Source organism: Tauraco erythrolophus, chromosome 12 (assembly GCF_009769465.1).
Source record: "Tauraco erythrolophus isolate bTauEry1 chromosome 12, bTauEry1.pri, whole genome shotgun sequence".
In the NCBI taxonomy this organism is placed as follows: Eukaryota; Metazoa; Chordata; class Aves; order Musophagiformes; family Musophagidae; genus Tauraco; species Tauraco erythrolophus.
In genome coordinates, this window is record NC_141476.1 from 7,608,714 (window position 1) to 7,622,185 (window position 13,472).

Consider the following 13,472-nt stretch of genomic DNA (forward strand, 5'->3'; position numbering starts at 1 on the left):
TTCGGTGAAGCAGACCGAGTCTTTGCCGTGTTGTCAGACAGCGCGAAACTTCCCCGGCGGTCCCCGATGGGCGCCAAGAACTGCCGCCGGGCGCAGCCCACCTCGCCGCAAACCTGGGCGAGAGCTTGGTGAAGGGGCTGAGCAGAAGGCTCCTGCTTTTAATACGAGTCCTCTGCTCATCCAAAAAGAAAAGCCCTGAAATAATTAATGTGATTCTGATGGCTTAGGGCAGCGCTGATTAAAGTCACGTGAGCCCAGGCCTCTGCCGTTGTCAGCTCACATTAATGTTGAGCGGCAGAAGTGCGGGGTGTGCTCCCGCGCCGAGCACAGGCATCCCAGACCCTGCGCGCTCGCTCCCGTCTCACGCGCTGAGATTATTTCAGCCTTTGGTAAAAAGAAGCCAGTGTGTAAAATACATCCGCATCTGGCACGTTTCTTTTCTCTGCCTGCACTTTTTTCCCCGGTCGGAGCAGGAGTCACTGCACTCCATCATCATCCGGACTCCGACTCCTGGCGTTAAACCAGCCCCGATCAATGGGTCTCAGTCTTTTCAAAGCACGGAGGCTCCTGCTTTGCCACATGCACATTCAGCGTCAGGTAGAGCGGGATCCTGCTGTGTCGGACACCTCTTTGGTTTGTGAAAATCTGAGCAGCATCTAAATCCGTGTTGGGATGATCCTGCCTCAGTGAACAAAGAGACTGCTTGCGAGCAGGTGTAGCCCTGCAACAGCAGATTTCTCCCTACCGTTTGCTTTGATGAGGCAGTCAGCCCTGGGAAAGCAGTCCCATTCCCTCGTGTGCCTCTCCTGAACCCTTCTCACCTTGCTTTAGGATCCCTCCAGTAATTTTTACAACGGCCCCAGGCAGTGCTGTTGCCTCTAAAGCACAAGATTGGCCAAAAGCAGAGCCTCCTGTTCCCCCTGCCTGCACACCGGATCGTTTGCATCGGCAATTAGCAGCGATGTGTTACCCTGCCGCATTGTGCGGCAGCTTTAATCACCGACCGCTCCTTGGAGGGGCAGAGCGGAGCGTATGGGAGCCGGCACAGCTGCTCCTTCATTCCCGGGCATCAGTGACGTGCATGGGTTGAGCATGGAAACCTGGAGCAAAGCGTCTCGGAGCACCCGTGTGCAGAGGAGGAAACTGTCCTCGGGGCTGTCTGGGATGGATTTACACCAATGTCAGAGCTCGTGGCCAATGCCATGGTAGAAAGTGTAAAAGCAGTGGTATTGCTGAACACCTTCCTGCCTCGGTTTAGTTGCAGGGCTGCTGCTTGGCTGCGGGGCGAGGGGACCCCAGCCCTCCTGGCCATGAAAATTCCCACTTGCCCTTGTCCTGGCAGGAGAGAGCCAGGCCTTCCCCAGCTGGCACGTTCCCCGGCTGGGGTTCCGTCTCACTGCACCCTGCCCAGGCACTTCCCGGGGATGGTTTGCTGCACTTGCAGCAGTCGGGTGAACGCGGGTGCCGTGGGCTGAGCTGCGTGCCCACGGGCTGTGCCTACGGGCTGTGCCATGGGGCTTGGGCTGGACGTGCTGCTTGTTTCCCCAGCTCCCTTGCCTGACACAGGGGGGATGTTTTCCAGCACTTCTTGATTAATAGATTAGCCGCAGTTAGAAGACGACGTACATCCAGGCAGGGAGCAGTTGGCCCGATCTTGTCATCATTCTTTGTTTCTTCTGCTGCATTGGGGGAGACACAGGCTCAGGGCTCCGTCCTCTTGTGCCTCGCTCAGCGTAGCGACGATCCCTCTCTTGCTATCTCATAGCCTTTCCCAAAGCCCGGACGCACTCCCAATGTACTGCCAACAGCTGTCTCTTTCTCAAACAAGCCTTATTTTTAGCTCTCAGCCCCAGTCCTATATTCCCACAAGGCCGACTTCAGGCTGTTGGATACCCCCTGGCTGGGAGGAGGTATTTTAGCCCCTTGGAGAGGTTTGGTAGTGCTGGAGCTGTGACAGTCAGGGAATTTTTTCTAGCTTGAGCTTAGTTTTCCTGGACTGTATTTTTCAGCCTGTGTATATCTTCAGATGAGTTTTGCTGATTTTTCTCAGTTTTTAGGGAGAGTTTTTCAACCTCAGTGGAAGAGCCAAATTAGGAACAAAAAGAAGTTTTCAGCTGTACATGGCACTGGGCACTTCCAAGTCCTTTGTTCCCCCTTCCCCCCAGCCAAGGACATGCTCACAGCAGCTCTCTGTGCTGCTTGTTTGTTTTCAGTTTCCCGTTGATTCTTTTTTAGATGAAAATGGATAATATTTTTGTGTTGACCATCTGGGGGGTATACATTTTCAATGTGCAAGTTCTCTAGTATAGCAATTTCCCCTGCAATTATCCTGGTATAACATGGATGAAAACAAACTTTTTTCTTTTTTTTTTTCTTTTTTTCCTTGTTGCTTACATCAAAATACTCCACAAGAGGGCAAAGATTCCCATTTCCAGCTCGGTTTGCTGTCACTGCCAGGACCAGCTTCTCCAAAGTGCTCTAGAGCTAGATCATCAGAAGACAGCCTCACTGCAGGGGGAAGAAAGTGCTAAGCTCTTCCAAAAAAATCTCATTTTTCTTTTGAATGTAAATAAATACATTGTCAGCATATCTGAATTGTGGCCAAAAATGCAATTCCTATGCACAGCCTGTCCCTGACAAGAGACTTGCCATGTATTTCGGGTGGATAGGGTAGCACTTGGGGCTCTGCTGATGTCCTGGTTTTGTCAGGAGGAGAAATTGGTTCCACAGCATGAGTGTTTGTACAACAGATCCCTCTTTGTTCACAGACGATTTTTCCCCCTCACACCTTGAAATGCAGTGGGAGGAAACCACAGCAACTCTTCCCTGTTGCGGTTGTATGCCTGGAGAATCCCATGCCAAAAAGCTTTGGTGTCCATTCGTGCCGCGGGACATGCTCCCTGCCACCATCGCCTCTTCTGCTGCGGTTTCTCTCTGCCTGACACAGACATACACAACTGCTGCTAATAATTAGTGTCCCATCCTGCCTCCGGCCACCTCTCAACCGTGTCATGGGCCCCAGTTGTTTTAGCAGTCACTGTACAAAGTAACATCTAATTACTCTTTCATTTAGTGTGAATGACAAACTGGTCTCTGCTACGGGGGTATCTGTAGCATTTTCCAGGCACTTGAGAGACTTTTGTAAGCAGTTTTCCTGCTGTCTCCTTTTGAAACACAACAGCTTCAAGCTCCCCAGCTCACATCACCTTTGCTATTTTCTTCCCTCTCTGTAACCAGAGGATGATGTCGTGCTCAGTGTGGGCTCCCTCAACCTCTCTGCTGAGGGAGAATCTGCCTTTCAGGTTGGCAAATGCAGTGCCTGTGGCTGAAAAAGGGATTGCACAGTTTGGGTAAGAAATCCTGGAAGGCTGATGTATGTATGGCCAAACCCTGACCGCTGCTCCCCCTCCTCTGCAGGAATTGCCCCTCAACCAGTAGGGAAAGGGCAGCTGGAAAAGACTTTCTTCCCAATAGTAAATTTTCTTCATTATCTGTTTTGGATATGGATATGAGGATATGAGCACTGCAAAGTTTCAGCAAGGGTGTAGGGAAGCTGGCACAGGCCGTGTATCTCAGACCTGACTTGAGTAGGGTGTGAGAAGCTCCAACCTTCCACATATTTATTTTGTCATGGCTCTAATACGCTACCAAGGTGATTGGTTTTGCCATCACCTGTATTTAAGCATGTAGTCTGCCTAAATGGACTCCAGGTAGTCATCGTAGTCTTGATTTCTAGTCACTTTTGGTCAAGAGATAGTTTTTCTGGCAAGCTATTTATCCTTATCAACAGCTCTGGAGAAGACCGTAGACTCTGGAGGGTCAGGGCTGCTCTTGCTGAGTTGGGTTAGTTTGGTGCCCCATGCTCTTGTACCTACTGTCAGAAGTCAACATGATTCAGATGATCTGCTTTACTTTGCGCTGAAAAACATGATCAGCATCTCCAGGTGAGCTCTGAACTGCAGTGGTCTGTCACCAAACAACCCCATGCTCATCTGGCTCTGATTTACCTGCTTTCCTGCCCATGCATGAGCTGAATGAGCCAGTCAGATCCAAACCCAGGAGGATTGGTCCCAAAGCTAGGAACGAGGCAGTAGACAGAGAAGTCATCCTTTCATTGGCTTATCATCAACTCATCTCTTTGGGGAAAGCTGCACCTTTGCACCAAGGCACAAACTTCTTCATCTGGGCAGTCCCCGTTGCCGGAGCACCACAGGCAGCAGGGTGGTCGGACCCAGAGCTGCTGATGTGCTGAAGCTGCTCCAGCACGGCTAAAAGTTTGGCCCCAAACCTTTTTGGCCTCATCTGGTGATATGAAAGTTGATTAATGCTATCTTGAATTAATTTAATTACATGTTTTCATGATATCCATGGTTGTGTTCCCCTTTCTCTGTTCCCTTCTTCAACTCCTAAATAGATGTTTCAGGCTTTTTAAAGGAGTTCTTGTTTGGAAAAGCAGCTATCCCTCAGAAGTAGTTTTCCCCTATTTCTTGCAAAATGTCTGTATTTGCAATTGCAATTCCAGTTTAATTAGAGGTGGTTTTGCTTAAGATATGCTGACGTTTCCATTTGCAACCCAAATACAAAACAGAATTCAGCATTTGTTCAACATTTAGAAGTTTCATATCATAAAGTGAGAACACCTTTTAAAGTTTGATCTTTGTTTCTTTTTAAATCAGAAAGTTTTCAGAGAGTTCTCAATTTTCCCCAAGGGCTGAATAAAGCTTCACATTTTAGTCCCTGTACTCCAACTTCTGTAAACCAGCTATTTCCAGTGAGATTGGCCTGAAGTTTCACAGGATGCTTGTAGTTATTTTAGTAGCTTGGCCAAACAAACAAAACAATCCAGATGGCTGGACTGAGAGTTGTAAAGTGTTTTTTCTTTTTTTTTTTAAGTTACAAAGGAGTGATTATCCGCAGCATAGATGTTTTAAAACGGCTTCATTTAAAAACTGAAGGGCTGTATGTGAATTAGCTTCTCTTACTGCTTAAAAGGCTAAAAATGATTGAAATTGGTTCAGATATTTGTATTTGAAAGTCTGCAGATGAGTAATCACAGCAGGTATGCTTTGTTCAAAATTACTTTAAAGGACAAAGGCAATTTCACATTCTAGTCGATCGAGGTATTTTAAAAAACACTGGTAGTGGATCAACAACTGAAATGTAAGGCTGCGAGGTCAAAGTCATTTGGGCTGTTGGAGCTGTTTGTTTTTTTTCTCAGTCTAAACCTGGAAATATGTGCAACTTAAAAAAAATATTGTTAATACTCAAAGAGAGAGCACTTTTGTATGGTGACTTCCTCCTCTGTGATTAATTCAGCCCTGCTATGATGGAGCATTGTCCACCTGGGGTTTCACATTCAGAGGAAAGGAGGGGGTCCCCAGCCCTGGGTGCTGATGGTCTCTGTGTTTGCTGCTGGCTTTTCTCCCAACCCTTGCTTGGTTTTCTACGGAGAAGTCCCTGAAAGCAGAGGCTCCTTTTACGTTGTTTTTGGGTACCCTCAGAGGCTTTAAATTTTTGCCTTGAGTTTTCTTGGTATGAGTGGCTGATCCCTTTTAGCCGAGAAATTGTGGATGTTGTAAAAACAACCTGTAGGATGCTATTTTTCTGGCCGCCCTCTGTGTCACAGCATCCCTGGGCATGTGCCAGGTCCCTCTGCCGGAGCAGGTGGGAGATTGGACTAAACCTTGATGCCAACCCAAAGTCATCTCAAAAGAGCATTAAAAAGCATTTGCTGTACAGTTTGAGGAGCTCTCGTTGAGGGAGGATTTTGCTGCATATTGAGTAGTACAAATCCTGGCGATGCAAATATGACTTGTGCTTCATTTGAGTACACCGTTGTGAATTTGAGTTAAGAATTATGTACCCTGCTTAGCTAAATATTGAGCAGACAGAGCTCTTGACATACTGCTTTTGAATAAGCCTTGAATTTAGGCAGACAGGTTTTTTCCCTGTTTTAATTCGCTCAATTATAGCAAGGAAATCAAACTGCAAATAGACGTTTTCACATTTGTGAAGGTCTGCTGTAATCCTGGGGATGCTCTGGGAAGCAGAGACATGGAAGTGGTACTCTGGTGTCCACCCACTCATGATGTGGGGGTTGCAAGAGCTGCAGAGGAAAAGTGATCTTTCATAGTAAGGACTGTGTTTGAATCTGTTTCAGAGGGTCTATTTTAAGTTTTCATAATGAAATTTGGTAGTTTTTCCTTTTTCTCCCAGTTAGATCCTAATGTCACCTGAGTAGAAAGAAGGTTGTTGGGGTTTCCTGCCTTAATGTAGGAAAAATATAAGTGCACTGAAACTAGTAACCTATAATGAGATTTACGTTTGTTTTATGTGTGAGGTGGAGAATGGCATATTTTTTTTTATGATAAATGACTTTGTTTTGCATATGTGTTTCTGTCAGTCTGCCTATCAAAATCTGTCATCGGGGAATTTAACTGTACCCGGCATTAACTGGTGGCAGCAAAACTCTGATTTATGTATTTACTTATGTGCATGCAAAAACCCTGATCAAAGATGGGAGAAAAATTGATGGAAAACACCCACTCAAAGACCAATAACCGTCTGTTCTCTCTCTTTCCACTCACTTTCTTCCTTACAGCAACCACTTGAACGGAAAGACAGCCAAAACAGTTCTCAGCATAGCGTCTCCAGCCACCGCAGCGGGCACACCGCGTCCCCCGTTCACAGCACGCAGGTGCTGCCGGACTACGCCGCCGCGGAGGCACCGGCTGCGGATCAACCGGACAGTTCTGGGCAGAAAAAGCCAGATCCATTCAAAATCTGGGCCCAGTCCAGGAGCATGTATGAAAGCCGACGTGAGTATGAAGCAGGTGTGGTTGCTAAGGCTACGGCTCTGGCAGCTGCTCTCTGTATATTTTCTTTGCGAAGAGCTGAGTCTTTTAGATTTATATTGAAAATATAAGGCTTCGGTTTGTTAATTTGGTATCTGTCAGTGATGTCTGCTTGATAGAGGTGCAGTTTCCTCTCTGAGGAGGAATGAATTTAGATCATCCTTAGGAAAGGGCACTTAGACCAAAGCTTAATACCAAAAATCCTTTTAAAATTAAAGACCATCTTTTCCTCTTTTTTTTTTTATTTTGCTTTTAAATTAAGCCGAAGGAGAATTTTGGAGTTTGTTATCCAGATCCTAAACTCTTTATTGAGGTTAAGGCTCGTTGTCAGATATGCATAGGAATTTCAGTAGGGAGGGGAAGCATTTAGTTGGCTCAAATTCATACCAGATGCTTTCCAACCTCACTCTGGGGAGGAGAAAATCCAGCTGAGCCCTTTTAGTTTGACCAGAGTGGACACTTTAACAATACAGATATCAAATGCATATTGTAAGTGGCTTTTATGACAATTAATAATCTGCACACTTGGCTAATAGTTCAGCAGGGCTTTGACTGTGCTCCAAGACTATAAATATGGTTTCAATCAGTTTCTTCTCTGCAAACAAAATAAACATGCTGGCTTCGCTTTAATTGCACTGCTGAAGATGATCGAATCTGCAAAAGCTTCTTAAAGAAAGAGTTAAGAGTATTAGGTTCATTTTCAAAAGCAATAGTTACTTTAGTTACAGAAAAGGAAGCTTCAAACTCCTAGTGCTGTAAGAGTCTCACCTGGCGTTTGATTTATTGTGCTGAGTGGAAATTGGTAAAACCAGTATGAAATGAACATTACCCCAGAATGAAAAATGGTAGGACTGTTTTTTTCTGACCAAATGAATCACTTCGAAATCTTATCTCCTGGAAAAATTAAATCATGAGTCATGGTTTCTTGGCTGAAGATGCATCTCTTCAGATTGAATGTCTCAGCAATGCGGTTTGTAGGTGTCTCAGCTTCTGTGTGCTCCTTCCCTTCCCGCCTCTTCCCAGGGATTAGGTGCATGGACCCTGCGGGCTCTTGGGCCAGGTCATGCTGATTTATGGAGAAGTGCAGTGGCAGAACTTGCACATGCATCTCGTTGCAATAGGAAAAAGGGGCAAGAGCTGAGGGACGGTGACTCTTCAGCTCTGCAGAGCTCCTCCTTGTCCAGCCCGGATGAACAAGGCTGAGGTCATGACTATCCCATGGCAGCATCACCCATGCTCAGCTCATGTGGTTCATGTACACATTGGCAATGCTTCTGACCCCCTGCAGCTACTTAGCTAATTTCTAATTAACTGTTTAACTCATACTAATTAGTCATTAGTATCAGCTTAGCAGCTTTAACTCCTGCCTGTCTTTCCTGATAAAACCAGAGGCTGAGCCAGAGAATGTGCATCCTGAAGTGTACATGCAGACAGTCACCGTTCTGTGTCCACCTCCAACATCATGTGCTGCATCCTCCTTCCTCCTATCCTCCCTCTTTCCTTGATGGCTGCAGGTATCTTGTAGAGGTTTTATCCTTGTCTGTGATTAGAGCCCTTCCAGAGGCCTTTTCATCATCTGTTGACTTACTGGTTTCCCAAGCCCCATCTCTCCCTGTGCCCCAGTTCTCTCTGCTTGGGCCTTTCGCTAGACTGGGATCTGCTAAGCCCCTTCTGCTTCCCTGTCTCACCTTTCCCTGGTCCAGCATCTCTGTGGTGGGCTCAATCGTCTTCTATTGCTTTGATCCTTATCTCCTGCCTATTCTACCAGATGAGACCTGCCTGTTTGGACATCGGTGCTTTTCTACCACTTTTTTGTCCCATTGCCATTTTCTTCCCAGGAAGGTTTTTTTTTGAGATTTCTTGGTTTCATACAGAAAGGGTTTTTGGAGAGTGGCAAAAGCGTGGTGCGATCATGTCTCTTTGCAAGCAAGTGCTGCTAGAAGTGTCCAAGAACCTAGGAATTTCTGACCCTAAGATGAAGTGAAACACGTTCCCTGGGGATTAACTTGCACTCTGACCTTGTGACATGGCTTTGCTGTGCCTAATGAAGGGTGAGGAAAAACAGGAAAGGTACAGTCTAAGTGAAAAGGGCAGTTGGATGCGCTTTGTCTCCTTTCGCGGTCTGATCCCAAAGTGTGACTGGTAGTTTTATTTAGAGGTCAGTGGTCAGCTCCAGCTCTCGCTCTGTCCCTCACCAAGCCCTCACCTTTCATCCCTCTCACTGGTCTCAGAAGTGGAGACTGTGCTTCACAGCTGAAACCTGGCGCCTCTTCCGCCCTCGGAGCTTGGGGTGAACCACCGTGTTTCTTTCCCTATGTTTGGTCTGCACGAAGAGTGGGCAATTGGTGGCTGCTCTGTTACGAACTTGAATCATCCCCTTTAGATTCACATCCCAGTGTTGCCCAAGCACCAGATGTGTGATTCTTGGACCACTCATAGGGAGCCCTGCTGACATGGAGCACCACAGACTGTGGGATAGGAGAAACCGTTCTATGGGCGTCTATTTTCACTGTCTGCTCCACACGTGCTGTTCTTCATATTTTTACCCAGCTGCAGTTCAGTTTAACTCCAGTGCCTCCTTTGACTGGTGGTGATACAGTCATATCATTGCTTTCTTTGCTTGAGCACCTGATCCCTTTGCCTTTGGGACTGAAGTTAGCATCTCCTCTCTCATGACATCCATAGCTTTGGGTGCTCAATGTGACTTTCTGCATTCTTCTGATGAAGACGTGAGCAGGACTAAATGAACATCTAATGTACAGCAGGAGGATGCTAACCTAGTGCCAGTGTTGAGATTGGCTGATGCATCCTGTAACACTGGGGCTTTTGGTGGGTCCTAGAAGTCCCCACTGCCCAAGGAGCCCCAGCTCAGCTCTCCCAGCTCTCCCTGCTGCCCAGGCCAGGGCTTGCTCTCTGTTGATTCATGGCCTTAACTTTTAATAAAACTGAAGAGGGTTATAAAATGTTCTTTTGAGAGGCAGGGTTTGAATCCCTGACAAGGGGACTGAAAAACAGGAACAACCCTTTGTGGAGTTAAAAAAGACAATTTTAGAGCATTAGATCATCTTCAGAGTTTTATTTCGTCCCATTTGTGAAATTGTTGAGTGTAAAGAGAACATAGCGCAATTTTTCAAGTGCAGTTGACACAAAAAGATGAATTCATTAGCCCCAGCCCAGATAGATTCTTTTTTTTTTTCATGTGAAAATAATAATACAAAGAGGTTTCATTCAATATATGAATACATCGTCTCCAGGATGTTTCTAAGAAGTACTGAATCTATAATGACCACCTACTGCCTTTTTCACTGGGAGTGCATCCCACTGTTATTAACATTAATAATAATAATGTAGACATGGAAAGCACACAGGCAACGTTTTAATTTTTCAGAATTGGTAAAATGCTTTCTTCTTTTCTTTGAATATTCTTTGGATCAGTGTTTCATAAAAAAGACTATATTTGACTTATGTGACTTGTCTCACTGAAGCCATTGGTATAGCAGGATTAGGTTCAGAAGCACTGGATAACTCATCTTTTTGTAAAAGCATGTATTTTTTTGATTTACCCAATGCATCTTAATATCAGGAAGTACGCAGATTCTGTGGAGGAGAGCCACAGATGTTGCCTGTTCAGGGGAAGTAAAAAAAAAGCAGAAAAATGAAGCTGGAATTAATAATGCAAAGCTCAGCAATGGCTCCATAACTGTGTCTGGACTCTGCTTGAGTGGCAGCAGATGAGAACTGTAACTTTATTCGACAAACATGGGCTAAAGTTCCTTCACATGAGCTCCTCTGGGTGAGGGGATCAGGCCTGCAAGGTGCTGAGCGCTTGGGCTCCAGTCCAAGAAAGCTTATTTTCAAGCTATAAACCCAAAGGGACTTGGATGCTTTAAGGCTAAGGCTGAGCTCAAATGCTCGGCCGCAATCTGGCCCAGAGTTGCAATTCTTTGCTGGATTAAGACTTTTGAGAACAGCCGGCTTTGTGGTGTTACGTGAATCTGAAAACACATCATTTGGTGGCGATAACAAATGCGCTCTTTGCTAGTGCTAGGTTCTGCCTGAGCTCCCGTTTATGGGTTACTCATTGCTGCTGGTGGGAGTTGTGTATATGAATCAGAGAGGACAAACCCTTAAGGTTTAAGCGCTGAAGCAGTTCCAAGATCCAGGAATGACAGACATGAAGAGCACTCAGTGAGGGAAACAGCAATTGAATAGTTTATCTGAGAACCGCAATTCTGAAATCCTGCACTGTTTTATTGAAAATCTATTTCTATAATATGCCTTTTATTTTTCAATGTATTATTAAACTTCCTTAAAAATTAACACAATCTGTTGTCAAATTTTTCTCATGTGGCCTGATTGCTTTGCAAAATACCATATCCTACATATGGCCATCTGTCAAAACAGCAGTGACAAAATGAATTAATCTGAATTGCAGATGTGTTAATGAATCTCTTTGAAGGGCTTAAGCATTTAATTAAGAGTAAAGCAGAACACGATAGATAATTTTTAAAGCTCTTAAAATATTCTAAGTTATCGTTAATATTTGAATTTTATTTTCAGGCACATAATTTATGTGGTAGGATTTTTCTCTCCCCAAATCTAATCAAAATAGTACAAACAAGTCTTGACCCCAGTATGTAGCGTTCGCTCACCGGCAATTACACAGAATTAAAAATATTTACACAGTGATACCAAACATGAGATACTTTCTCCCCAAAATAGAAGAGAAAAATACTCTCAGGAAATTGCAGCCGCCTTCTGATCAGACTGACTTTAGAGATGATAGTTAGTAGAGGCCCCTTGGTAGGGTTATGTCCTTTTATTGTATTAATAGGAGACAAACAGTTACAGTCATACACTTGGGCACACAGATGTGTCCATGCCCATAGAGAATGTCTTGCTAAAAAGGGCCGTAGTACTCGCAGCACATGGCATGAGCAGCGGAGGCTGCAGAGCTGTTGACGGAGCTGGTTCTGGGCAGACTTTGCTGATGTTGGTCTGGCACCAGCCTGGTCCGTGACTCAGCCGAGGTATCGCTCCTTCCCTGGACCTCAGTGGCAGAACTTGGTCTTCTTGTCGAGAACATGCTGAAGCCATCTTTCAAAAGCTTTCTGTGCCACCAGAAGGGTTGATTAAAAGGAAAAGACAGAAAACCCTGGAATTCTCCTGCAGTGGGATAGTTTAGAAAGCGGGGCTTTCCTGCAAATCTGGACTCTCACGAGATTTATGACTGAATCACAGGACTTTTCAACACTGAAACTCTCCATCAGCTTCAGTGAGACTATTCACTCTAAATTTCAGGCTGCTGCTTATATACTTTGCTGAAGCTGGGCCTTAAAACTTCTGTACTTTGCCAAGCTATGAGTCATTGAAAGTGCTGCTGCCTCAAATGAGCTAGTGACTAAAGCAAACTCATACCGATTATTTCTGAAACCATCTTTTGTTGAAACTGATACCATGCTGGGCAGAATTTTTTTTTTGTGTAACATGTAAGATAATTGTTAAAGTTTGCATAGGAAAGTTTGATTAAAATGACCTCTAATTAAGCGCTGTATTCATTGTTCATCTGTTCATCACCATGTATTTAGAATTTCTTTTAACATGAGAAAAAGATAGTTCCATTTGGAAAACTGTGTCATGATGGTGAAATTATTTTTGTAGAGAAGTATTTTTTAAGGTGTTCCCAAAGAGATTCCTTCTCTGAGGAGCAAAAAGAGGTCTTCAAATATACCTGCATGCATATGCATAAATGTATAAATTCATATATGTATGTGTGTATTATATATCCGCATGTACATGGGCATGCGCAGATAGATGTGTAAGTTAGCGTGTCATAATCCATAGTAGCTATAACCTTAGCAATTATATGTACAAAAGCCTAACATGATCCATACAGTCAAAATTAATTAAATGAACTAACAAGAAAGCAGATGCAAAGCTTTGCAAAACTGTAAAATTAATATTACAGCTATGTCACCTTCGCCTGCAACTGGACTGAGCAAGGGTGAGAGAGAGAGAGAAATCAATTCCACGAGTTTTGGAGAATGTAAGACTGTGCCGAGAATGTATCTGTGTCTTGTGATGTCTTGTTCTGGTGTCATTGCTGCTCTGTGGCGGGGGGCACTTCATCACCAAGGGAGTCTGGCAGGGCCGTACACCAAGGTTAGCCACGAAGGTGCAAAGGACTCGCTTTACTGTGTACTGGCTAGCGACGGATTTTGTAGACGGCGGTGGGGGGTATTATGTTGCCGTTTCATTCATGAGTTTGCCCGTGTGGGTCGTTGACAGGGCTGTGGCACTCACCTCTCCTTCCATTCCTCCTCACAGCTTCAGCAGAGCTCTTCTTACCGCTTTTGCCACACTTTCCAAATGGTCTAGTTTAATTCAGGATGAGCAGACTGGCAAGTTTTACCCATTTGGGCTACGTACACATTTTTTCACAAGGAGTCAGGCGTGCATGAGATCAGGTCAAGGTGCAAAGATGCAATGAATGACTCCTGGAGGCCATTTTTCATTTGTTTTCAACAAAGTTTCAGCATCACCATGAAATTTTCCGTTTAAGTAAGGAAAGTGGCTCCTCTAAAGCTCTACTGAATAATGGAGAACCTAAGGTGATTC

At 44.9% G+C, this 13,472-nt stretch overlaps 1 protein-coding gene across 1 annotated transcript in view; it reads left to right on the plus strand.

Moving 5' to 3' along the window:
- Positions 1–13,472, plus strand: part of MAGI1 (membrane associated guanylate kinase, WW and PDZ domain containing 1) — a 354,654-nt gene that overhangs the window by 319,083 nt on the left and 22,099 nt on the right. Inside the window, exons 14-15 of the mRNA XM_086618809.1 lie at positions 6,602–6,818; positions 12,823–12,900. Coding sequence (XP_086474935.1) covers positions 6,602–6,818; positions 12,823–12,900 — 295 coding nt within the window. The remainder of the gene's footprint in view (positions 1–6,601; positions 6,819–12,822; positions 12,901–13,472) is intronic.